Source organism: Desmodus rotundus, chromosome 1 (genome assembly GCF_022682495.2).
Source record: "Desmodus rotundus isolate HL8 chromosome 1, HLdesRot8A.1, whole genome shotgun sequence".
Classification (NCBI taxonomy): domain Eukaryota; kingdom Metazoa; phylum Chordata; class Mammalia; order Chiroptera; family Phyllostomidae; genus Desmodus; species Desmodus rotundus.
In genome coordinates, this window is record NC_071387.1 from 122,125,276 (window position 1) to 122,149,636 (window position 24,361).

The 24,361-nt window shown below is 50.7% G+C and overlaps 4 protein-coding genes across 10 annotated transcripts; 1 reads left to right on the forward strand and 3 right to left on the reverse strand.

Annotated features, from left to right (window-relative positions):
• Nucleotides 1-1,333: 1,333 nt before the first annotated feature.
• MBLAC1 (metallo-beta-lactamase domain containing 1) lies at nt 1,334-7,358 on the reverse strand. 4 transcript variants are annotated; one of them, XM_045204389.2, is made up of 2 exons: nt 7,017-7,358; nt 1,334-6,731 (listed from the first exon to the last, which is right to left on the reverse strand). In XM_045204389.2, exon 2 carries the CDS (start codon nt 6,712-6,714, stop codon nt 5,902-5,904), a length of 813 nt encoding a protein of 270 aa, XP_045060324.2. In that variant the 5' UTR covers nt 6,715-6,731; nt 7,017-7,358; the 3' UTR covers nt 1,334-5,901. The 4 variants fall into 4 exon arrangements, with proteins under 4 accessions (XP_045060324.2, XP_045060322.2, XP_045060323.2 ...); XM_045204387.3 differs by having other exon boundaries at nt 6,899-7,357; XM_045204388.3 differs by having other exon boundaries at nt 6,924-7,356.
• Nucleotides 7,359-7,373: 15 nt separating this feature from the next.
• CNPY4 (canopy FGF signaling regulator 4) lies at nt 7,374-11,639 on the reverse strand. Its single transcript, XM_024571534.4, has 6 exons — nt 11,410-11,639; nt 9,397-9,523; nt 9,202-9,298; nt 8,855-8,977; nt 8,244-8,361; nt 7,374-8,151 (listed from the first exon to the last, which is right to left on the reverse strand). Exons 1-6 carry the CDS (start codon nt 11,522-11,524, stop codon nt 8,000-8,002), a joined length of 732 nt encoding a protein of 243 aa, XP_024427302.2. The 5' UTR covers nt 11,525-11,639; the 3' UTR covers nt 7,374-7,999.
• A 261-nt stretch (nt 11,640-11,900) lies between these two features.
• TAF6 (TATA-box binding protein associated factor 6) lies at nt 11,901-20,258 on the forward strand. Of its 4 annotated transcripts, none has more exons than XM_045204386.3 (15): nt 11,901-11,956; nt 15,334-15,548; nt 15,645-15,731; nt 15,865-16,018; nt 16,232-16,288; nt 16,389-16,508; nt 16,742-16,887; nt 16,994-17,071; nt 17,181-17,282; nt 17,389-17,571; nt 17,883-17,957; nt 18,091-18,216; nt 18,761-18,934; nt 19,201-19,398; nt 19,694-20,258. In XM_045204386.3, exons 2-15 carry the CDS (start codon nt 15,393-15,395, stop codon nt 20,072-20,074), a joined length of 2,037 nt encoding a protein of 678 aa, XP_045060321.1. In that variant the 5' UTR covers nt 11,901-11,956; nt 15,334-15,392; the 3' UTR covers nt 20,075-20,258. The 4 variants fall into 4 exon arrangements, with proteins under 4 accessions (XP_045060321.1, XP_024427367.1, XP_045060320.1 ...); XM_024571599.4 differs by having other exon boundaries at nt 11,913-12,364; XM_045204385.3 differs by having other exon boundaries at nt 11,913-12,060.
• Nucleotides 20,202-24,266, reverse strand: AP4M1 (adaptor related protein complex 4 subunit mu 1). Its single transcript, XM_024571487.3, has 15 exons — nt 24,067-24,266; nt 23,877-23,965; nt 23,389-23,495; nt 23,213-23,309; nt 22,971-23,081; nt 22,802-22,882; nt 22,520-22,582; nt 22,355-22,421; nt 22,195-22,248; nt 21,950-22,056; nt 21,755-21,849; nt 21,427-21,471; nt 21,153-21,203; nt 20,895-21,006; nt 20,202-20,713 (listed from the first exon to the last, which is right to left on the reverse strand). The coding sequence occupies exons 1-15, from the start codon at nt 24,128-24,130 to the stop codon at nt 20,489-20,491; spliced, it is 1,368 nt and encodes a 455-aa protein (XP_024427255.1). The 5' UTR covers nt 24,131-24,266; the 3' UTR covers nt 20,202-20,488.
• Between the last annotated feature and the right edge of the window lie 95 nt (nt 24,267-24,361).

Consider the following 24,361-nt stretch of genomic DNA (forward strand, 5'->3'; position numbering starts at 1 on the left):
AGATATAATTTTATGGGAAGTGAAACAGAAAAAATGAATTAAAGGCAAAAATATAATACATTTTCTGTCTATTAGAGAAGAGCTTTTGTTTGTTTCTGAAAGTGTAGTCTTTTCCCATTACCATTTAATCCCCTTATACCTGCCCCCGACAATGCCCACACTATTGTCCATGTCCATGAGTCCCTTTTCCTTTTTCTCAGTCCCTGTACCCCCTAGCCTCACCTCCCCGCCTTGGCTGTCATCCTGAAACTGGAAAAGACACCGATGTTTAGGCTGCCTGTCACTACCAAACCCAATAAGCAATGACAGCGATTGAATCTTTATGGGCGCTTTATAGAGGTGGCCTGCGATCTGAGAAGATGGTGGGTTCGTACCCTAACAGACCATCTTGTTTTCTCTTTCCAGGCCAGACTTTATAACAGGGAATAAACAAGGTGCGGTGAGGGCTTTGAGATTCAGAAGCTGCAACATTCCTGTCCTGGGCAGTTAGCTGTTCCCAGGGGCAGGTGGTCGTCAGTCTCTCCCTGTAACACAAAGGCCCGGATGCCTCCAGTTGTCCCCAGGTGGTAATCTTTAGCAGTGCCCCAGGAGGTCAGCTGTTTCCCCAGGAGCCAGGACAGGCCTTATCTGTAGTTTCTGAAACAAAAGCTTTAACATACACATTACTTGCTAGACTTACAACTTTTTACTTTAAGCTAAAATTTTCCAACTCTTGAGTCCCCTATCAATCCTACACTTTTATGAGTCTGACTTTATTTTGCTTGTTAGTTGTTTGTTCATTAGATTCTACGTATGAAATCCTTGATCCTTTTAGAATGAAACACTCAGGAAAAAAATTCTCTCCAAACAAGCTTGAGTGTTTCCTATTACTACAAAAGGAAAATCATGAAACCCATTGTGTGTATGTGTGTGTTACTAGAAGTTTACAGCCAAAATGTAGTGTTCAGTTTCAGGAAGTATGCTGATAAAATTCTCAAGTTCCTAATAAAATTATCTTTGCCTTCTACCTGGCAAAGATTATCTCTTAATCTTTATTTTAATTATGCTATTTTACTATATACATACATTTATTGTAGCCACTTGGAATCCATTTTGAAAATAGACATAGATTACAAATAGTCTCCTGCCTAAACTCAACCTTTTAGCCCCTCACCATGTCATTTGCCTCTCTAGGAATGTGACCTACAAAGCTCTCCTTCAGGGCCTTTCTGTGATTTAGAGCCAGATGGCAGCCAAGATATGCTGCAGCTTCAGTGAGTGCATCTGGGATGTTCTGGAGTGGAGGCTAGTTGACCTAGAGGGTGATGTCCAAAACTGGGATTAGCTTCTCTCTAGAGTAAGCAGTAAAGGGATGGCCAATAGAGCTTGGAAGCCTTCATTCACATGTTTGCTCTGACATTTACCAACTCCCTGCACTTAGTTCCCCCATCTACTTTAAGAGGATGATTATAGTACATGCACATGGCACAGAGTAAAGACTCAAAAAAATGTTAGCTTGTCTGTAGTACTGGTGTGGCTCAGTGGGTTGAACACTGTCCCGCAAAGCAGAAGGTCACTGGTTTGACTCCCGGGCAGGACACATGCCGGGATTACAGGCCAGCTGGGGGCGTGCGAGAAGCAACCAATTGATGTTTTTCTCCTTCCCTTCCCCTTTCTCTAAAAATAAAGTGTTTAAAAAAAATGTTAGCTTTTTACTAGTTAGCCTGTCGTATTTTTCTCATTCCCCATAACCCTAGCCCCTTAACCTCCACACCACCCTGGGCTCCCGGCCCCCAAACCCTCTGGCTTCTACCACTGAGATATGGGGCACTTGCTGTCCTGCTCCAGCTGTTCCTTCACACTGTTGATATATCCTGGGCTGCCTGGCTGGCCACGCTGTGCACATGATGAGGGATTCCACGCTATGGCAGTGATGGGAGTATCTGTGTGACACTGTGCCTGTGAGTGGCCATGACAGGATGGGAGGACACCTAGAGCCTCATGAAGAAAAAGGTGAACAGGGCAGACTTTGAAAGACACCCCTTTGTTTGCATAAGTGGACAGGATGCTGGAACTCCTCAGAGGACGGGCAGGAATAGACACTTAAAACCCGAACAAGGAGTCAGAACTGGGCAACAGGTAACAGACACTCAGGTAAATCAGAATAATAGCATGTATTTATTTCATGGCATTTATAGACAAAATACTGAGTTCTGGAGCATTCAGAGAAGTTATCTTGCATGGTTTCTGCTCTCAAGGAGAACCATGGGGAGAGGGCATTTCCAGGGAAAAAAATGACCAACACCCGGCATTACCTAATGCTAAGTGAATAATATAGAGATTGCATTACCAGAGTTTAAACTAGGGTTGGAAAGATCAAGGAGGGTTTTCTGTAGATGAGCTGAGCTGTCCTGGATGGTGGAGAAGAGAGGGAAGACAGCAGGGAGACAACAGGAAGAAAGGCCTGCTGGAGAAAAGGAGGCTGTGGACTTGTCTGGAAGGGAGCAAACAGTCCAGTCAAACTGGAGCAGACTTTGACTTCAAAAGGGCCAGGAGAGAAAGTTTGGGTTATTCTGCAGGTAATGTGGAACCATTGAATATTTTATAAGTAGAGGAATCTACTCATACAGTTCAAGTTTTCCAGAGAGTTTTCACAAAAAAAGAACCTTGACAGAAACATCTAAGAGTACATACACTCTGGGCCCAACCTCCTAATACCTTGAAAGGCACTGCTTTGCCTCTGTTATCAGCCCACTTTCCACATTGCCCTCACTGACCCTAAGGGATCATTCCGAAGTGCTTACATCCTTTCAGGACTCCTCTTGCTGCAAGCAACTGAAAACACAGTCAGAGCAGCTTAGGCAGGAAAGGAGCTGATTAGCCAGTCCAGGTGACTGAGGAGTTAGGCGGTGGGTCTGACTTTCAGGCTCAAAGTTGTCATCAGGCCCCACCGGTGTGACTTATTTGGTTGCGTGTTGTCCTGTAAAGCGAAAGGTCGCAGGTTTGATTCCCTTTGACTCCTGTGCCTGTGAAGCAGGGTGCAGCCAAGAGGAGGGCCCCAAGAAGGGATTTGTGATGGGATCCAGGACTCGGGGTGTCCAGGAAATATTAGAAAAATGTATGTAGGATGTCCTCACCCCCACAAGCCTGAGCCAGGGGGGATGGGACACATGGAACAGGGCCATTCAGAGCTGTTTTGGGTAGCAAGAGCTTTGCAGCTAACCCCTGGCACAGTCATTTAACATATCTATAACCTTTAACTGGTTTCATGGATGTGTTAAGTAGCTGTGGCCATGCTTTGAGCCAGGGGGATGGGACCAAATTCCACCCAAGATGGGACTGGGAAGCAACTCCCCCTGGTTACAGGGCCTGTGGGAGAGCGTGGAGATGACTGGCTCCATGCCATGGGGCCACACCTGCCCAGACTTACTATGGCAGCCCAGTAAAGCTGGAAGAATACAAGGATGCTGGCAGGTGTAACTGACTGTAGGAGGAGTCAGAAATGGGGCTGCAAAGGAAGATGGGCACTGGGATTTAAACCGAGGCGCGGCAGCCATAGAGAGAGAGAACCACGAGGTTCTGAGGGGAAAGGAAGAGGGCCATGTGGTTCTGAAGTAAAAAGAGAGAGAAGACCACGCGGTTCTGAGGGGAAAGGGAGGGGGCCACGCGGTTCTGAAGTGGGGAAAAGGACCACACGGTTCTGAAAGAGAGTAGAGAGGACCACGAGGTTTTGGAGTGCTTCTTTTTGCCACGCGGCTTAGGCAGCAGGAGAGACTTTGCCGAGGAAAAAAAACGGGGAGGAAGGACTCTTGCTGCTGGGCCGTGAGAAGGTGCCGCATGGCTTTGGATTAACTGGAGATTGATTGCAGCAGCCACACAGCTGATGGTGCCAGGAGCCTGAATCACGGACTTCTACTTCCTTCCCTGAGACACGGTACCCTGGACTGGGCACAGGGAGAGGGAAGGACTGTGCATCTGTGGGTATTCTAAAGGACTTTAGTATCTTATTGAAGACATTAAGCCATTACTCTAAGTCTGTGTAACTTTTAAATAAACAATTCCTTTCCTTTTCACCAGTCTCTGGCATTGAGAGACGTCTTTCCTCTGGCGGCGGGAATTTCGAACCTAGCAGGTGGGCGTGGGGGGAAGGAACCTCTAGAGACAGAAAGGGGGAATCCTTTCTGTAATAATTTATCGTGAACCACCCCCTGCCCTGCTCTGTAACACCTGTGGGTTTGGTCTGGCTTTGGTCCCAAAGATGATGCTTCCTCCTTCCCTCCCTTTCCCTCTCTCTCAAAATAAAATCTTAAAAAAAAAACAAAAACCAACTTGTCATCAGGTCTATTTCTCTTAACTGCTCACTTTGCCCCTTTTTGTTTAGTTCCATTCTCAGTCTCCATTTGGCGGCCCCAGCAGCAGCTGGCTGTCCGACAAGGTGGCAAGATAATCCATTCTCCACATCAGTCTTACAGGAAAAAACTGCACTCTCTTCCACTAGCTCTAGCAAAAACCCTAAGATTACCAAGACTGGACTAGTTTAGATGATTTGTCCATCCTGGAGACGGTGTGGCCAAAGAGATGTGTTGCCCTGAATGACCAGGCCTGAGTTAATGAGCAGAAAGCTGATGTTCTGGAAAGTAAGTCAGGACTGGAATTACATTTCTACAAGGTAGGAGTATATAGCTCTAAACAACACGACTTCTCCTCTCCTGTCCTCCCTACTGCCCTGATGCCAGTGGATCTACCTACATGCCACATACCAGACAGGGCCCCTGGTGGTTATGGAGACCACTTGGGGACATCGTGCTGCACTGGCAGGCCCACAGCTGGCCCCTGCACACTCTTCACACACCAGTGGCCTCTACACTACGAGGTCTGGGACCTAACCAGGGGCCTCCACACTGTGATAGTCCTGCTACCCACTCTACCACCTTCCCTGCGTCCATCTTTGTCTGATGACTGGCAGGGACCTGGGCAGCTGTGGGTGCACGCACTCTGGTGTTCATCACGTCAGACAACACTGCTGTAAGTCTGTGAATGGCAGAGACTGGTTCTCCGGGTGAACCGGCTCCTCTGAGTTCCCTTTGCCAACCTCTGTGTGGCCTTTATGGACACCTGGGAAATGACCTCCAGCCTAGTCCTGCCGAGTAGCATCCTTTTTATCTACTGTCCCAGTACCTGGAATACCCTTCTCCCAGATCCTTATATACAGCCACTTTTCTCCTCATTCAATTCTCTGATTAAACATTATCTCCCTGACCACCCTCCCACTCCAGCATTCTATCCCCTTCTTAGCCTATTTTTTCTTGTATCACTAACCACAACCTGTAATTACTTGGTTTACTGCTATTACTGTTGTTGTTTACTCCTCTGTTTCAATAGAATGTAATATCCACAAGGGACAGGGAGTTTAACTTGCTCACAGTTGTAGCCCAGTAACCTAGAGCAGTGCTTGACACATTGCAGGAGTTAAAAGTATGTGTTGAATGAATTAATGAATGAATAAAGTCAGGTGACAGTGATGATACTTCTACGCCTCGCACCTTCTCTCAACAACCTGCATCCCATGAGAAATAGGCAATTGGCCGAAAAGTGTCCCTCTCTGCTTTTGCTGATTACATCTGCATGACTGTTAATGCTTGACATTTACATTAGAGCAGTATGACTTTAAATGTAGTTTCCTATTTTTATTTGGGACAACTCTCCCAAGAACATTCTCCCATTTTATTAATGAAGCCCCCAGAGGTGGCACACATTTTGAACCAGTCCTTGGTCCTAGTTTGGTTGCAAAAAACAGTGATATTGGTGAGAGCACCCTATCCTCGCTGGAAAACCAGCCTCCTGACTGGCTGACTGGGCCCTCCGTATTGTAGATGTGAGTTCCTTGGCTGGGGAGCTGGAGGGCCCAGTCCCTCCCAGATCTTATCCGTGCATGGCGGGATCCTCGTTTCCGACCGTGGGACCCTGCCGGCTGTTCCCTGGACCCTTTGTTTCTGGGTTCCAGGCTTCCCTGACCACCTTGAAAGGGGCTCCGTGACCAGGCACGACCACGTCGGCAGTGCCTAGGACCCTCTTCCGGCTCCGCTCCTGGGCCACCGGGTCTTCACTCAGGGCCTGCCACGAGTCCTCGTCCCCATCGCGTTCAAACACATCGCCCACCACCGCTATGGTGCCCAGAGTCGTGCCTGCCACAACCACGCTCACGTCCCGCTGTCCCCCATGGCCCGGCGTGGCCCACACGTCGAGTCCTGGCCCCAGCCGCAGGGGCTGCTCCTCACCCAGCCCGTGGGGGAGGTAGCGGCCCCCAGGGAGGCAGAAGTCGTGCGAGACCAACAGGGCTGCCCCTGGAAACAGCCCCAGGTTCCCGATATGATCCGAGTGCCCGTGGGTCCCGACCACCAAAGTCACGTCTGCAGGGGCCACACCCTGCCCTGCCAGGGCCCCGAGGAGCGCCTCTCGAGACCATGGGCCTCCGGTGTCCACGAGGATGGGACCTCTGGCTGCCTCCTCCAGGGTGGTCTTCGCCTGGCCGCCCTCGGGCGGGGGCTCTCGGTGGCTAGCCTGGCCCCAGGCCCGGGGCAGAACAAGGGTCACAGAGCCATCAGCGCGCACAGCGTCACCAACCCCCTCGGGTTCCGCGTAGCCCTGCAGTAGAACTACCACGGAGTAGGGGTCGCCGGGCACCCGCAGAGGTGGCTCCCCACGCAGCAGCTCCGTTCTCACTAGACCGCTCATGACCGGAGAGGAACGAGCTGGGGAAAGAAGGTGGGGCTGTGCAACACTATCCACCCTCTCCGGGTTTCCCACACGCATCCGACCGCCACCAAGTGGCATCTCCAAGACTCAGTTTTTTCCCACCCCCTCGCACTCTTCAGGTGCTATCGCCCTCAAACCCCTTCCGAAGATGGTATCGCCCAACCTTTTCTTCACCTGACACCGCGCACCTCTCACTGTCTTCGGCCCCCCGCCTTGCTCCTCTTGCGTGGTAGGTCCACAATTATCACCCTCCACAGGATGTCTTTGTTCCCTCACTATACCTGAAGCCACTCCCTCGGACCCAATTTTACACGTCTTAGATCTTGCCTCATTCTGAAGAGCGGAAATCGGAAAAAGCGCAAGGGCTCTTGGCCTTTCCGAGCTACCGTAAACCCAGTACGGTGGCCGAGACACCACCACACAGGGAATTTCAATCCTAGCGCATCTCCTGGCATGCGTGCATAGGGGCAACACAGATCCAAGCCTGGAAACTGCTCAGCCCATGCTCCTGCCAGCGTCTTTGGGCTACATTACGATGCACCATTAGCTCCTAACAGGACAGAGGCCAACAGCCTTATTCTCTGGGAGGGCGCTGCCACATCAGCTAGCTATGACGTGTGCACGGCAGTTGTGTGAAACTTTAGACTCGGCTGACATTTTTATTTTTAAGTTTACTAGCGCTATAGAAAATTTGGCACCTGTGACTATGTGGTAGGCTCTCGGTGAAATGAATATGAAATACACCAAGTATCTACCCCACCTAATTTATCAGTATTACCCCCTCCCCATCCTTGGTCACAGTTTGTTGGTATGTAGCCTCCTGGACGCAGGCGTTGTACGTAAGTCGTAGATGATGCCCTTTTGGCTTCCTCCTTGCAAGGGTCTGAAAGAGGCAAAGTGACCTTCCCAAGCCCCACAACTCTTATGCCATTGTTGACCTCTGGGTGGGTTGGGGGTAGTAGAGATATTTAAAGGGAAAAGCCTTCAACACTGTCTCCACACACACCCACAATTAAGGGGCTAGAAGGCAGGCAGAGAGCTCTTATGTTGGGGTAAGGTGTCGACCTACTATTCACACCTCTTTCCCCATAGTCAAATCATGCTGTACCATCAGGATCCTGGCTGAGACCAGATGGGAGAGAACAACTACAAGCTCTGGGGTGGGTCACACACACACCCTTAAAGCTGTAGAGCAGGGAGAGCTCAGGCTTCAGAGTGTTCTTGTTTATGACCCCTGTCCTTCGGGGACACTCAAAAGCAAGGGTCAAAGATCCTCTGGGTCATGCTTGGGGAGCTCTGGTACATTAGTCATCTCTTCTTCCTTTTCCTCCTCTTGATCTTGCTCCTTCTCCCCTCCTGTCTTTCCGTGCCCATCTGTGATCTTCTCATTTCCAGTCCAAGTTTCCTGTAGACATGCTATGTTGGGTGACAGAAAACAATTTAGACTCTGATCCTGAGGGTAGGGGATGTTTTGGCCTGGCAGGAAAGGGGCCAGCCCACACCCTTACCAGTTTCAGAAGCTGGGAGCACATGACCTTCACAGAGAAAACGCTGTAGGGGCTGCTCCTGATGATGGAAGTACCAGTCTCCCACGACATCTTCAAACTCCTCCAGCATTGTCTCACACTGGTCAAGTGGAAGGGTCAGAAGGGTATCTGCTCTGCTGGGCTTTGGAAACCCTCCTCTTTGCTCTTTACTCCCAGTCTCCCGAGCCCACCTTGGAGAGGCAGGTAGCCAGGAAGTTAAACTTGGCTTACTAGATGTGCAATCCTCATTCATTCAACAAACATTTGTTAGCACCTACTCTATGGAGTAGGTTATTAAACTCTGAGTCTCAGCTTCTGGCCTATAAGATGGGAAATGGTAATCAGGTTGTTGTGAGTGTAAAATGAGGCAGCAGCTGAAATGTTTGTGGCCCTGAATTTGCACATAGTAGGTACTCAGTAAGTGGTAGTGCATATTATTAGCCTCCATTATTACTTCTTGATATGCTCCTGGGTGCACCTCAATCAATGAGTCCTCATTCTGCCCCCTTCTCCCTGGTCGGAGCTACACTTCCCTATGATCTAGCCCCCTTTTGAGTTCCCTTCTCACCTCCCTGGGCTGTATCCTATCCTACCTGCTTCTTGAGGAAGGTGACCTCCACACTGGGCTCGTCCCACAGTTCCAGAGGGATCCCCAGATCCACCTTCACCCCCTTCTGCACCAGGCCTTTCAGCGTTGCCATGGTCTCACTCTGCCCCTAAGAGATGGGAATTTGGGATCAGCCCGGTCCACACCCCCACTTCTTCCTTCCCATTTCTGCCATATCAATTTTGTCAACTACTGGAGACCGAGAAGTGAGTTTCATGAGAGTGAGATGAGGGAGTCTAAAAGATGAGGAGGGGACACTCTAGAGCTGGGAAGGACAGGCCCCAGAGGGTACAGGGCTGAGAAGTGGAATCCTGCCCTGGGGAAGAGTCTGACCTTGGCATATCTCAGTGAGCCCTTGCGTTCAGCATGCACACTGTAATCCAGGATCTGCTCACATAAATTCTCCAGGGCCTCTTCTAGCCTTGTCTCTCTGTGGGAAGAGGGGAAACAAAGACTCCCTGAATACTGTATGAGCTCCCAGGGCTCCTTTGGGGGCTGGAAGGTGGAGGAGCACCAAGAAGGACTCACGAAATGCTGTAAGGGACGTGTCTCTTCCTCTTGCCGGTGTCCAGCACCTGCCCCAGTTCCAGCACCTCTCGAGATCGGCTAGTACGACTCAGCACTTCCTGTAGCTCCAGGCTCAGCAGCTTACACACTAGATATCCAAGGGGATGTGAGAGATAAACATGCCAGCAACTCATTCAGCAGATGACAAAGGCAGCAGAGCATGGTGGTTACAAGTGCAGACTCTGGAGCCAGCCTGGCAGGTTTGCAGTCCTGACTGAGCCACTTAGTAGCTGTGTAATAATCCTGCTGTGCCTTGATTTCTTCACCTATAAAATGGAGATGATAATAGTACCTCCTCATAGGGGTGTGGTGAGGATTAAATTAGTCAGTCTATATAAAACCCTTAGTTAGCATAGTGCCTGCACACAGTAAGCACTATATAAGTCTTTGCTGTTCTGCAATTATTTGTTGAGCTCCTTCTGGATGAATAATAGCAATACAGAAAGCATTAAGACCCACCATCCCTATCCATGGGCAATTGCCAATGTAGTTGGGGACAGATAAACAGATGGCAATATGGTGTGATAGATCCTACACTAGGGGTTTAAGACAAAGAGACAATCTCATTAGGAAATGCAAAATTCTCTCAATGGTTACATATTGACTTCCTGTTAGCCTGAGATTTCCTTAAGGGGGAGTCCTTCTTGGTGCATCTGTTTCACCACTGTCTTTCCAGCACCTAGCATGTGACATGGCACATTATGGGTCCCAAGAAAGAGAGTGGCCTATTCAGAAGTACCAAGTGAATTAAACACAAGGGTAAGTAACAGAAATGCCTAAAATGTGCTGGGCATCATGCTAAGACCTGGGAGACACAGGTACTCTCTTTCCCTCCAAAGGCTTATAAGAATGTGGGAGGTGACAGATAAGAAAGACTTCCAAAGGAGGTAACAGTTAAACCGGATCTTGAAGAACCACATGCAGAAGGGAGAGGGTTATTCCAGGCAAAGGAAAAAATAACGTGCAAAGGCACAGAGATGCAAGAGGATAAGACAGGTTCGCTGACCACTGAGAAAGAAGTTCAGTGTGATTCAAGCATGGGCACTTTGGGAATGGGAGTTGGGTTATGGAAATGTAAAGGGTGCATAAAACAAAGATACATTCACTCTGCCCTAAAAAAAAATGTTGGCTGTATTCTGATCATTGCAGGAGACCTGCACAGATGTTAAAGTAAGGACTGACAAGATTGGGTCTTGTTTAGAAAAACTGACAGAGGTGTAGAGAGAACGGTGAGGGCACAAGTGAAAGGAGAGGAGAAATTAGGACCAAATCTTGAGGAATAGTGATACTGAAATTCAAGTTAAGAAAAAAAGAATCCAGGGAAGAAATTAAAGTCAAGAAGGCAACAAACTAGGGAACCAGAGAACTCAATGGCCACCTTTTAAGTTCCCTCTCCCAGCTGGGCCCCGCACATAATAATACAGCCACAGAAGATGCCTCTCGCTGTAAAATCCATACCATACACACCCTTTAAAAAGCCTGTGTGGCTTACTCTTTCATTTATGAGCTTCAAAACCTGATTTACTCATCCCTGAACCTCCTCAGAAGGGCGCAGGACCTGTAATTTGGGAGTATCTCTGCCGAGGTGGGGCAAAGGATGTCCACAAGGTATGAGCCTCACACACCGCTCCTGCAGGATCTCCAGATTTAGGTCTAGTGACATGGGGAAAACACACACACACACTGAAGATGCTCAGTAGAGTGGGTGGTCCTGCGCATAGCCGCTGAACTACAATTCCCACAAACCACTGGGGCCCAAGCCAGCCAGAAACATTGGGCTCTCTCAGGTTGTCTCCTGGGAATTGTAGTGCCGTAGTTTGGGGTAACGCTATAGGGTCCCTCCCTTCATTCCATTCGGTTTCCCTCAGGTCTTTAAGGAGGTTGAGTAACCCACCCATCATGGTCAATTTGCTCCGGCCCAGACAAAGGAGGTGGAGCAGAGGGATGCTAATAGGGGCTACTCCCTTCAGATACCTTCGCATTTGCTGGGCAAGCGTTCTGTGGCATCGTCCTCCTTCGGTGGCCCAGGAGAAGCGGGGACGTACACAGTCAAAAATGAAAGCAACATTCCCAAACGCACAGGTCCCATGACAAAGTGCGGTCCACAACCAACCACCCCTCGCCTTCAAACCAACTTCGAGAATCCAGCGCGTCCTTTTAATTCCGAGTGGGTAGGCGGCAACCTTAACCTAGCACGGGAGGCGCACGCGCAGTGCCGGCCCAAAAGGGCGTGGGGCCACCCTGAGCTCAGGCCTTTCCCCGCCTCGGTTTTGTGGCGCCTCCCGAAGGTCCTGGCCGCCGGGTAGTGAAGGAATAAACAGAAGTAATTGCAACAAAAGCGTTTGCTCCTTACATAAACGTTGAAACAGTGTTTTTATACCGTTTGAGGCCGTGAGTCTAGAGGATTTATTCCAGCTCGGAATAGGGGTAGTGATCGCTCCCAGTCTCTGCCAGGACCTGCTCCTGGGAGGGGCGGGGCCAACATGGCGCTGAGCGCCGGGTGAGCGGCGCTTTGGCGGCGGTGAGAGTTTCTTCCTGCGCCCGGCGCTCGGCTGGCAGGGGAGGGTCGAGTGGTACACGGACTAGACCCCTTGACGGGCCTGTGTGGGGACCCGGAGGAGGACGGTTGGTTGTGTGTCCGCACGCGTGGGAACTCTGTGTTTGCATTGGAGGGATGTTGGGGGATGAAGTGGGCTCTGTGCTCCTTTCGCGCCGGTCCCATTACCTGGGGACCTTCGACCCGTTATCCTGTCGGGGGAACTACACACGTCTAGCTCAAGTTAATCTTCCTCTGCGAAGCCTTTCTGCCGACTCCACTGACCTGAGAGGCTGTTTTCTGACAGAGGGTACCGCAGGGTGTTGAAGGATTAGTAGGAGTTCTCCAGGACACTGGGACACGACTGCTTGTATACCCGGCTCCAGGCACAGAGTATGTGTTGAATAAATGTGTTCCCTGCAAGTAAGACTTACAAAAGAGGGGGAGGAGAGTTGGGATAGTTTGAGAAGAACCACATTCTTTTTCTCCTCCATCTTCTCACTCCTCCAGTGCGACCCCACCCGCCTCCACCTCCACCCCACAGTCAATCCTAAACACTTTGACATTAGTCTTCCTAATGCCAGCTTCAAGCGAGCCACTTTCCTGTTGTCCGCAGAGTAGATTCCAAGCTTGGGCCAGTTCTTGTTCATCTTGATAATGTGGTGCGGAGTCTGTATTGAGTATCTACAGTCTGTGGTCTTTGAATACATCAGTGAACATAATTGACAAAGATCTCTGTCAGCATGGTGCAGGAGGGGGAGGTGTGGTGATAAACGATAAGAAAAGGTTATATATGGTAGATGTTAAAAGCCATGCAGGGGGAAGAGTGGAGATGGAGTGTGGTATTAAATAGGATGGCGGGAACAGGCAGCTAGGCTGACATCTGGGGAAGAGCATTCCAAGCAGAAGGAACAGCAAAGGCCATAAAGCAAGAGCATGCCTGTAAGGTCAGAACAGCAAGGAGGACAATGGGGCTGGATCAAGCTGGGAGAATGAAGCAAAGGAGATCAGAGATGTAATACAGAGGGCCTTGTAGACCGTAAGAATTTTACTCGGTTGCAAATGGGGAGCCATTACGGGATTTGAGCAGAGAAATGACCCAGTTTGATTTCTAATTGGACAGAATGACTCTGGTTGCTCTGTTGGGGGTAGATGGAAAGAGCAAAGTTGAAAGCAGGAAGAACTCGTCAGGGGGCTATTGAAGTTATCCGGGTGACAGATGATGGGGGCCTGCAGTGAGAATGGAGGAATCAGTTTGGATCACCTAGTGGATTTGATGTGAGGGCTCACATAAAGAATGAGCTCTTGGATGGAGGATGTCCCTATGAAGACAAGGAAAACAGAGGCTGGAGCAGGAGAGGGGGCAAGAGATCAGGGGTTCAGTTGCAGTGGAAATTTTGGGTAAACAGTTTGATATACAAGCCTGAAGAAGCTAGGAAGAGCACTCTGGGTTGGGGATATAAATTTGGCTATCAGCCTATAAGCAATATGGAAAACAGAGGTCACCAAGTGAATACATGTAGCTAGAGAAGAAAACTAAGACTGAACCCAGGACGTCCCAACATTAATCAGGTGAAAAGAAGAGGAAGAACTGAGAGGTAATGGCCATTGAGGTAGGAGGAAAACAGAAGCTGGTGCCACAGTGGGGTGTAGGTTTTCAGAAGGTAGTAGTCAGCTATGCTATGTGCCACTTTGAGGTTAAAGATGACAGAGAATGGGCCTTGGATTTGGCAATGTGACCTTGATGAGAGGTTTCAGGGACCTAGTGGGGTTAAAAGCCTGATTGGAGTAGGTTCCAGAGAGAAGGAGAAGAAAAGAATTAGAAACAGGTTTAAGAAAACATTTTCAGGGAGTTTTATTGTAAGGAGGAGCCCAAAAATGGGGTATGTTGTGTAGAGAAAGTGAAAAGATTTTTTTAAATTTATAATTTGATGAAATATATAGAACATAAAACTATCTTAACCATTTTTAAATGTAGTTTAGTGGCATTAAATACATTCACATTGTTGTGTAACCATCACCACCAACCAGCTCCAGAATTTATTGTTTTCTTTTTTATTTATTTATAGAGAGAGGGAGAGGAACATCAGTGTGTGGTTGCCTGTTGCGCACCCCCTACACCAGGGACCTGGTCCTCAACCCAGGCATGTGCTCTGACTGGGAATCAAACCAGCAACCCTTAGGTTTGCACACTGGCACTCAATCCACTGAGCCACATCCACCAGGGCCAGAATTCTTCATATTATAAACCTGAACTTCTATACCTATTAAATGATAACTTCCCATCCCCCCTCTTCCAGCCCCTGGCAACCACCATTCTACTTTCTGACTTGAGTTTGACTACTTTAAGACCCTCACACAACTGGAATCATATATTTGTTCTCTTGTGACTGGCTTATTTCACTCAGCGTAATGTCCTCAGGGTTCATCCATGTTGTGGCATGTGGCAGAATTTCCTTCCTTTTTAAGGCCGAGTAATATTCCATTGTATATATATTACTTTTTTTTCTTTAAGATGGGAGAAATAACTGCATTTTGTAAGCTGATGGAAAATGATGTAGTAGGTTGAGAAACTGATGATGCAGGGAGATGGGAGAAATGCTGGAGCACTACTGGAGGCGGCAATGGATATGAACATTTTCTCTACAGTAACCAGTGCTGCTTGGTGGGTAGACATGGTGGGAGTCTGTAGTTCCCTTCTGATGGCTGCAAGTGAGGAAGGAGAGAATGTGGCACAAACGACAGAGGGAGATTGAGTGCATTGAGGTATAATGTGCTTGTCTGGCAGCATTAAGGGCCCATTTGAAATTTATGGCCATAAATTTAAAGTGGGAATCAGTCCTGAGGGTTGTGTGTTTTTCTCATCACATCGAGTTGTACAGGTATATAGGCTCAGGGTAGGAGAGTTGCAGTTAACCAATATTGTATTTGTGTCAATCATGGATAATGATGCAAGAAAGATGAAGATAAGAGGGAAAGACCTTAGGAAAAAAGTGTTTCCCACTTTTCACAAAGAAACTCAAACCAGAGACAATTTAAGTAATCTGCCCAAGTAAACAGCCGGGTAGTGCTAGGGCTGGGATTTAAATTGAGGGCTGAGATCGTTCTACCATACCTCACTTGTACAGTGCCTGGCATAGAATCATAGCTCAGTAAGTTATGTTGAATTGGATCGGATTGCTACCTCCTTCTGTTACACCAGCACTGACTCGTGGGGATGGACAGAAGACACCCACGAGTTCCTTGCCTCCTCACATCCTTATTGTCCTCCATTTGTTGTGGTCTCTCCTGACCAGGTAGCCCCTCTTCTTTGGGTCTCACGTTTCATTTTATTTCTTCTGCCCACCCCATCCCTCTGCCAGGATCTCCATCTCTCTCCCGTGGGGCATCATCCTTTGGGGGAGGGAGGAGGGGCTTCAGAATGGCTGAGGAAAAGAAGCTGAAGCTCAGCAATACTGTGCTGCCCTCGGAGTCAATGAAGGTGGTGGCTGAGTCAATGGGCATCGCCCAGATTCAGGAGGAAACTTGTCAGCTGCTGACAGATGAGGTCAGCTACCGCATCAAGGAGATTGCACAGGTAACCTGGCCCCTCTACCCAGCCCTGCACTGAGATGCTGTCTAGGCCCCCTTCTTCCTCAGGATCTCAGGCTGACATTTGTCCTCCCACCTACAGGATGCCTTAAAGTTCATGCACATGGGGAAGCGGCAGAAGCTCACCACAAGTGACATTGACTACGCGCTGAAGCTAAAGAATGTTGAGGTGATTGGCACACACAGGACTGAGACGGGAGGGTGGGTGAGAGCAGTCATCTCAGTTACTGCATTTGCCTTCAGTCATGCCTCCATGGGCTCCCTCCTCATCCTGGTGTCTCTCTCCCTCTCTCCTGACACAGCCACTCTATGGCTTCCATGCTCAAGAGTTCATTCCTTTCCGGTTTGCCTCTGGTGGCGGCCGGGAGCTCTACTTCTATGAAGAGAAGGAGGTTGACCTGAGTGACATCATCAATACCCCTCTGCCCCGGGTGCCCCTGGATGTCTGCCTCAAAGGTTGGGGGAAAGGAGAGCAGGGTGGTGCAGGGGAGGAGGGAAAGGAGGAGCAATGCTTATGGGCTTGAGGAAGTTCACAAGGATAAAACCCTCAGTGTAAGATTCCTGGTGAGTTGCAGGAGTGGGCACAGAAGTGGAAACACATTCTGTAGTATGGAGTGGCTCCCTAATGTCCATGCCAGCAGTTCAACTTGACACCTTGTTTTCTCACAGCTCATTGGTTGAGCATTGAAGGCTGCCAGCCAGCTATCCCAGAGAATCCACCCCCAGGTAACTCCCTGCTCAGACCCCACCCCTGTCTATCTCACTCTCCCTTCTTCCTCTACATCTACCACTCTTGTCACTCCTGTTGTGACTACTTTCCCACCAGCTCCCAAAGAGCAGCAGAAGGCTGAGGCCACAGAGCCCCTGAAGTCAGCAAAGCCAGGCCAGGAGGAAGATGGACCTTTGAAAGGCAAAGGTCAAGGGGCCACTCCAGCTGATGGCAAAGGTTGGTACTGCTAGGCCAGGCCTCTTCTGGCCCTTGCCCCAAAGCCAGATGGTCACGTCTGAAGTAGGTGAGGTCAGCTGAGAGTTCAGGCCAGACCAGCCCAGAAGGGATCAGCCAACCTAAGGGAAACTGGGTCTCCCTTGGTAGGGGAGTGGAGGAGGATCAAGGTTTGTCTGGTACCGAAGCCTCTTCTGGAGCTTTCTTTTTCAAACCCATCTTTCCATTTCACACAGGGAAAGAGAAGAAGGCACCACCCCTGCTGGAGGGGGGCCCTTTGCGACTAAAGCCCCGAAGTATCCACGAATTATCCGTAGAGCAGCAGCTGTACTACAAGGAGATCACTGAAGCCTGTGTGGGGTCATGTGAAGCCAAGAGAGCGGTGAGGCCCCACCATCCTGCCTTAACCCCAAGACTCCTTCTCTTGGGGCCCCACAAATTCTTCCATGGCATCTGCCCCCACCTCACTCATTCCCCTCCTCCCACAGGAAGCCCTTCAGAGCATCGCAACAGACCCAGGGCTCTATCAGATGCTGCCACGATTCAGCACCTTCATCTCAGAGGGGGTGAGAAGATTCAGGAAGGCCAGGCCATAGGATGAGGTTCCAGGGGGTGAGGAGGTGGCAAGGGGCGCTCATCTAAAGGGTTTCCCTGCCCTATCACTTCTTCCCGCAGGTCCGTGTGAACGTGGTGCAGAACAACCTGGCCTTGCTCATCTATTTGATGCGCATGGTGAAGGCACTGATGGATAACCCTACACTGTATCTAGAAAAATATGTGAGTGGTCCTGTCCACCCACCTCTCATCCCAGGGTCTGGAGACCTCACTGCTACCAACAGGAAGCTATTTGTCATAGTGAGCTGACTCACCACTTCTCCCTTAGGTGCATGAATTGATTCCAGCTGTGATGACCTGCATTGTGAGCAGACAGCTGTGCCTACGGCCAGATGTGGACAACCACTGGGCACTCCGAGACTTTGCGGCCCGCCTAGTGGCCCAGATCTGCAAGCATTTCAGCACAACCACTAACAACATCCAGTCCCGGATCACTAAGACCTTCACCAAGGTGAGCCAGGAGAGCAAAGAGCACAGGTCCTTTTACAGCTCTACCTCAGGGTTGTCGCCAGGACAGTGAGAGCTCTACCCAAACCGGTGGCCAGTCAGTTGTGGCTGAGGGAAATGACACTAAAAACAAGGGGCAGAGTGGAGTGGGGAGAAGTGACACTGAAAACTAGGGGCAGGGGGACTACGACTTGAGCCACATGTACCTGTAATGTCTTAATGATTTACAAGCAAAGTGTACTTATGAAAAACTTGGGTCCTTACCAGTTACCCTTTCAGCCCCATTATCTGGATTTATTTTCTATCCCCTTACAGAGCTGGGTGGACGAGAAGACTCCATGGACCACACGTTATGGCTCCATCGCAGGCCTGGCAGAGCTGGGACATGATGTCAGGCCCCAGGGGAAGCACTGGGGGGAGGGAGGCATCATGAAGTCATAGCGGACAACAACCCCCTTCCCCGTCCGCTTGGGAGATCCTGTGGTGACCCCAGGGCCCTGGCTTCTCCCTTCCTTTCAAACAGGTGATTAAGACTCTGATCCTGCCGCGGCTGCAGCAGGAGGGTGAGCGGATCCGCAGTGTCCTGGATGGCCCTGTGTTGAGCAACATTGACCGAATTGGAGCTGACCACGTGCAGAGCCTCCTCCTGGTGACCAGAGCCCCCATCCTCCCTCTGCTTCTTCCCACTAGTCCTCTCCCTGCCCCCAACACACATAGGTACAATGTTTAGCAAGCATGTGGTATCTTTTATTCAGCTTATCCCATCTGTGCCTCATTTGTTCAGAGCACACCTCAGAGTACAATACTATTTTGCAGCTGTAAAGACTAAGGCACAAAGGACTTAAGTAAGAAATAAGAGATCTTAACTTTCAATCTGTGACTACTAGAATGCACTGCCCCTGATGCTCCCGCATCACTATGGCCCATTCTGTGTGAGGCAAATGCCTATGGACCAAAACTACACCTCAGATATCACCAGGGTATTCAGCCTGTGCTGTGTTCACACCAGTTGGTGCTTGTGTCTTCTTATGAAGAAAAACCACAGCATTCCTTGTACACACTGCTTTCCCAGCAATTTGGCCTCCAACAAGAACATACCGAAATGATGGGTAATATTCTTTTTCATGCCTTCACCACACTTCTGAGAGCCCCAGCCCTTTTTCTACCTGCCTGTTTTTGCCTTCTCTCTGCAGAAGCACTGTGCCCCTGTTCTAGCAAAGCTGCGCCCACCGCCTGACAATCAGGATGCCTATCGGGCAGAATTTGGGTCTCTGGGACCCCTCCTCTGTTCCCACGTGGTCAAGGCCCGGGCCCAGGCTGCGCTGCAGGCTCAGCAGGTCAACAGGACCACTCTGACCATCACTCAGGTCAGTGACAGTGCGGGGAGGGGGAGGGCGACCAAATGGAGAGAAGGAATAAGGTAAAAAGGAGAGGAAATGGAAGGGTGGGGGTTGGGGACAGAGCCCTGGTTTGTATCAGGGTGGGAATCACAAGCAAGAATTGTATAAAACCCAGGGCCCTCTGAGTCAAAGTCTTAGAGGGAGCTCGGCCCCCAACCCGAGTGAGACCAAGGGCCAAGAAAAGCCCTTCTTTTTCTTATGTGTTATTTTCTTCTTATCTCTTCTTCCTACAGCCCCGGCCCACACTGACCCTATCACAGGCCCCTCAGCCTGGCCCTCGGACCCCTGGTTTGCTGAAGGTCCCTGGCTCCATTGCACTGCCTGTCCAGACACTGGTGTCCGCACGAGCTGCTGCCCCACCTCAGCCTTCCCCTCCTCCAACCAAGTTTATTGTAATGTCATCGTCCTCCAGTGCCTCATCCACCCAACAGGTATGTGGAGCCCTGTGGGACCAGGGGTGGTGGGGAGCATGTCACCATGCCATCCAGAGGTGCCTGGGGTTACCTCAAAGCACTCTGTGGGGCCCCAGAGTACAGCCGAGTCACCTGTGGGCCCAAAGACAGGAAGTGCTAGAAGGAGCACTTCCCAGGGTCCCTAAAGGCTGTAGCTTTTTCTCCTGAGCAAAATCAGATAATTATTTGGTTGGACCAAGTGAGGTATTTCCCCAGGCCTGGGGAGCAGGGAGGACACAAGGCAACAGGCATGGCCTTTCCGTTCTTCCCCCAGGTCCTGTCCCTCAGCACTTCAGCCCCTGGCTCAGGCTCCACTACCACCTCTCCTGTCACTACCACGGTCCCCAGTGTGCAACCCATTGTCAAGCTAGTCTCCACTGCCACAGCTGCACCCCCCAGCACTGCTCCCTCTGTTCCTGGCAGTGTCCAGAAGTACATAGTGGTCTCTCTTCCCCCAACGGGAGATGGCAAAGGAGGCCCCACCTCCCATCCTTCCCCAGCCCCTCCCCAATCATCAGCCCCCTCCCCACTTGGGAGCAGTGCCCTCTGTGGGGGAAAACAGGATGCTGGAGACAGTCCCCCTCCAGCTCCAGGGACTCCAAAGGCTAATGGCTCCCAGCCCCCTGGATCTGGCTCTCCTCAGCCTGCACCTTGATACTGTCACACACCTGCCAACGGAGGTTCTCTCCCCTAGATTCCCTCTATACACATACATACACACACACACACACACACACACTCTCTCTCTCTCTCTCTCTCTCTCTCTCTCTCTCTCTCTCTCTCTCTCTCGGTGAAAGGAAGTAATCACCTGCTTCCCTCACCTTAACTTTCTTTTTAGATATTGTACAGCCAGCTCTTCAGAATAAAAGTTTGATTTATAAATTTGGATTCATCTCAGTCCTTCCTATGTCTAATACCACAGAAGGGTCTAACCTGTTGAGTCCTCATGGTTTCTAGGACTTGGAATTCTTCCACCCAGACCCATGGCCACAGGCCAGAAGGCTAAAAAAGACAGTGTCATCCTTCTGAACCACAGGCCATTGCTGCCCGTATCCTTGTTTGGGGAGCCTCAGATCCGAATGACATAAGCATCACTGTGGCTCAGGTGCCGCACCCACTTGTGGGGGTTGGCGCTGCCGCAGGGCGTGAATGCCAGCCTGAGGAAGCGAACCTGGAGTCCAGAGCACGTGTGCCGGGGAAGTTCAAAAGAGAGGCTTGCAGGGCCCAGCCCCAGAGGAGGTGCTGAGGTGGAGTGCCCTTGACCAGGAGGCCCAGGCAGACCTGGGACTTCTATCTGTGAGGGACAGAGGTAGAGGGAGGGGTGTTGAAGGCACAGAGAGGAAGGTGGGTAGGGAAGACAAAGGGCCAGGAAAGTGACCATACTGGCAGGAACAATGCAACAACTACATTAGGAGGGATGAGTCTGGGGGCTAAAAGTGGAGGTGGGAGGGCCTTAGAGAATCAGCAGTTGATACCTGGAAAAGGCCTGAGAGCTGAGAGCCTCCTTGCACCCGAGGCAGGTCCCAGTGAAGTGCTCCATCCCCCAGCTCTGCCTTCTGCTCTGGGCTACTCAGCTCCTGAGACAGGCTGGAATTTGGAGAGGTGCTAGGCTCAGCTGCCTCAGGAGCAGCCCAGTTCCACCCCCACAGTGCATACTCTCCTCCCCAGTGCCATCCTGTTGTCCAGAGAAGCCGGTAAAACCACCCAACACCCCACAATGCACACACACTAACCTGACCACCCCTCGAGGCAGGGGAAGGTGCAGCCTGATGTTGAGAGCCTGGCTGCAAACACAAAAGGAACAGAGTCAGCCTCAGAAAGGTAGTAACTTGTCTCCATTCTTCACTAATATCACAGCTGGAATTCAGCGCAAGTGCCACCCAATCCCATTCCCAAACTCTCAAGCTTCTTATTAAACTGATTCCAAGGCTGGTGGCTGCATCCAAGTATCTGGGCCCTGCCTCCTACTACCCTTTGCTGAACTAGTCTTGGCTACCCCACTCATACCTCTTTGGTGGCAGGTCACATCGTAACTTCAGGTAAACCTGGAGCCTGGGTGAAAAGGTACAATACCGTTACACTGGCCATATCCCACTGCCATTTCACCATTCCCCACTGAAGGCCCCCAAGCATGTGCTGAAGGAAAGAGAGAAGAGCTGAAATCTACCCAACTGCACTAGTCATAGTGTTCATGGGGCTGAGTCCACTTGGAGGGTGCCTCTTTCTAATTTGTACCCTATACCACTAACTACCATCCCTCCACAATAAGTCTTGGGAACATATATCTATTGGCTTGGATTCCAGAGAAATTCTAGAATAAGGAAAATGGTCTGACCTGCCTGTGCTTCGGTCCCACTGCACAGAGGGAAAGAGCCGGAAGGGGAGCGGGGAAGGGAGGTCATCTGAGAGTTGGTACCGCATCACAGTCAGCTGAGATGAGGGAGGAATGGAGGTCAGTTTGGTCCCCTCACACCTGAACTGCCTCCCTTCCCTTGGGTAGATGGAATAAACTAGGCCAGCCCATCCTGACCTCGCCCTGAGGTGGCTGCAAGCGCAGTATTCGATGAGACTCAAACTCATCCAGATACACTGAGCTGTGAAATGAGACCTCATCTACCCGAATTCCTGGTCCATAACCTAGAAAGAGAGAAAGACTCCTCTACTAACCCATATTTTGGAAGAGAAGAGCAGGGGTGGGGTGGGGATCTAATTTCTCTCCATGAAACCTCTGGTAGTGGCCTGAACGTAGGAGAAAAAGACCCACTTGCACCTCACCTCTCAGTTCTGACTTTCCCACACAAAATTCTTCCGTCAAACCGATGCGCATCTCTGTCAGAGAAAAGAACAATCAGAAAAAGCCAACAAATACCACCATATACACCACCAAGGAGTCTGTCCCAAACCCAACTGTGAGTCCAACCCACAGACTTCTCACCAGAGCCACTGGGAAGAAAGCTCTTGAGTCGGATCTCTCCCTGCACATCCACCTTCAGCAGTGAGCCCTGAGAGTGGCAGGGAGGTTAATGCCCAGAGGTGACCTCCCACCATGTTTCCCGGATACTATCTACCCTCAGCTCCAGGGCTGGGGATCCAAACTTACATTAGATGCTATCAGGACAGACAGTCTCTCAACCACATCCAAAAACACTTCATTCTTTTGGATCTGAGAAAGAGAGGGGATTTGGGTGGTTGCAGGCTAAACGGCCCGTATTCTAAAGTGGACAGGGCAGTGGAGGCTAGGGCCCTGGGTGGGGACGCAAGGTAAAGGTAAGGGACTGGATTATCCAAATCTAGGAGAGGTAGAAAGATATGCAGGGATCTTGGATTCTGGATTCCCTAAAAAAAAAATCAGAGGGTCTAAACCTGTTTAGCCCTCCCTCACCTGGTCAGAGCGGCTGGAGAGGACTGGGCGGCTGGCTGCACTGCTGGGGGCCACTTTGCTCTGCTGTGTCTCGGCCCCAAACTGGAAAGCACAGGAAAGTAATCAGTCCTCAAGGTCTGCCACTCCTGCCAACCCTTCTCCCCCGCCCGTCCTCTTTCCCTCCACTGACCAAGCCAACACTGCTGAGATCAAAGAGGCTGAAGGGCTTGCTGACCACAGCCTCAGTCTGGATGAAGTTCCTCAGCATCTCTGTGGATGTAGTCTGTATGTAGCCATAATCCTAGGGATGGGGGAAGGATAGTGTTTGGGTGGCCAGTAAAGGAAAGAGCTGAAAAGGAGTGGACTCAGCCTTCCAAACAAGGAATAGATCTTCAGGGAACAGGAACAACGAGGGAAACCGTTGAGCCTTACCAATACTTCGTCCAGCAGTTCATAGACAAGAGCCACGTTGCGGGAGATGGTCCCCTCACCCAGGGAGCCACAGTAATCGCCCAAGAGAGTGGTTAACCTAAGAAAAAAGAATGGGCTGTGTATCTCTTCCTCTTCTCAGACCCCCACACCCAGCTGCCCAGCCCTGTCCTCCTCACCGAGACAGCAGCTCCAGGAGGCTGAAGGGAGAAATGTTTTCTGAAGTCGTCGCCACCAAATAGAGACCGCTGTGTCTGATGTGAATAAAATGACGGTCCTCGTGGTGCTAAGGCAAACGTAGGGGGGGAAGGGGAAGAGAAAGTGTCAGGTAGAGAGTTCTGGTTAAGGTCCCAGGAGACTTGGGCTGGTACCCCGATTCCCCTCGTTCCTGGAAGTACGACTTAGAGCGAACTAGAAACTTCCCTAGGGCACAGTTGCCCAAAGTTTAAGTGTAGTCAGTGATAATACCTACCCCAGAGATGCTGAGGATTGAGATGTGCGAGGAGTTGTGTTGCTATATTATTAGTGTTCAGTAAACTTTTCTCAGTATTAATGAGAGGAATGTACCTTCTCCAAGGGGAAGTTCTCAAGGACGCAGCCCTGAGAGGGAGGAGGCGCCCCCCTTACCCGCTTGCCTTGAGTACCCCTCCTAACCCCTCGTGGTTACCATGACAACCGGTGACTCTTCTCCGGGCAGTCCCGTCAGCTTCCGGTAAAAGAGCTCGGCCACATCCCGGCCGCCACTGTCACCGCGGACTGACGGGTTGAAGGACAGCTAAGGAGCCGGCAACCCAGGCTGGCTCTGGGACACTACTCCCACCCAGCCCGTCCCCACTGAACCCGTGAGTCAAGGATACAGTCCTTGTAAATGAGCGGGTCTCCCTTGGAGGACAGAATGAAGAACTGGGAAATCATGGCCATTCCGCCGAATAGTCTAGGAGACAAAAGTTGGGCCTGCCCCGCCCGGCGGCCCCGGAACAAAAGGACGCCTTGGGTAGGCCCTTTCAGAGCGATTCTCCCAGTACGCGGGAAACCCGGCGCCTGCCTAGCCTCGCCCAATCCCGTCACTCAGCCCAGGCGCGGTGTGATTGGCCGAGGCTGGAACCCGCGGCGAGAGGGAGGGACAGAGAGCCTCCTTCCGGATTGGTCCGC

Excerpts from the sequence above, each read along its gene's own strand:
- TAF6 (XM_045204386.3), top strand. The coding sequence starts at position 15,393 with ATGGCTGAGGAAAAGAAGCTGAAGCTCAGCAATACTGTGCTGCCCTCG. Across the intron at positions 15,732-15,864 it reads TGAAGCTAAAGAATGTTGAG|CCACTCTATGGCTTCCATGC; the intron begins GTGATTGGCACA and ends CTCCTGACACAG. Across the intron at positions 17,283-17,388 it reads CACTGTATCTAGAAAAATAT|GTGCATGAATTGATTCCAGC; the intron begins GTGAGTGGTCCT and ends CTTCTCCCTTAG.
- CNPY4 (XM_024571534.4), bottom strand. The coding sequence starts at position 11,524 with ATGGGACCTGTGCGTTTGGGAATGTTGCTTTCATTTTTGACTGTGTAC. Across the intron at positions 9,299-9,396 it reads CACGTCCCTTACAGCATTTC|AGAGACAAGGCTAGAAGAGG; the intron begins GTGAGTCCTTCT and ends CTCTTCCCACAG. Across the intron at positions 8,152-8,243 it reads GCTCCCAGCTTCTGAAACTG|CATGTCTACAGGAAACTTGG; the intron begins GTAAGGGTGTGG and ends CACCCAACATAG.
- AP4M1 (XM_024571487.3), bottom strand. The coding sequence starts at position 24,130 with ATGGCCATGATTTCCCAGTTCTTCATTCTGTCCTCCAAGGGAGACCCG. Across the intron at positions 23,496-23,876 it reads AAGAGTCACCGGTTGTCATG|CACCACGAGGACCGTCATTT; the intron begins GTAACCACGAGG and ends CGTTTGCCTTAG. Across the intron at positions 21,204-21,426 it reads TGTGACCTGCCACCAAAGAG|CCAGGCTCTCAACATCAGGC; the intron begins GTATGAGTGGGG and ends TTGTGTTTGCAG.
- MBLAC1 (XM_045204389.2), bottom strand. The coding sequence starts at position 6,714 with ATGAGCGGTCTAGTGAGAACGGAGCTGCTGCGTGGGGAGCCACCTCTG.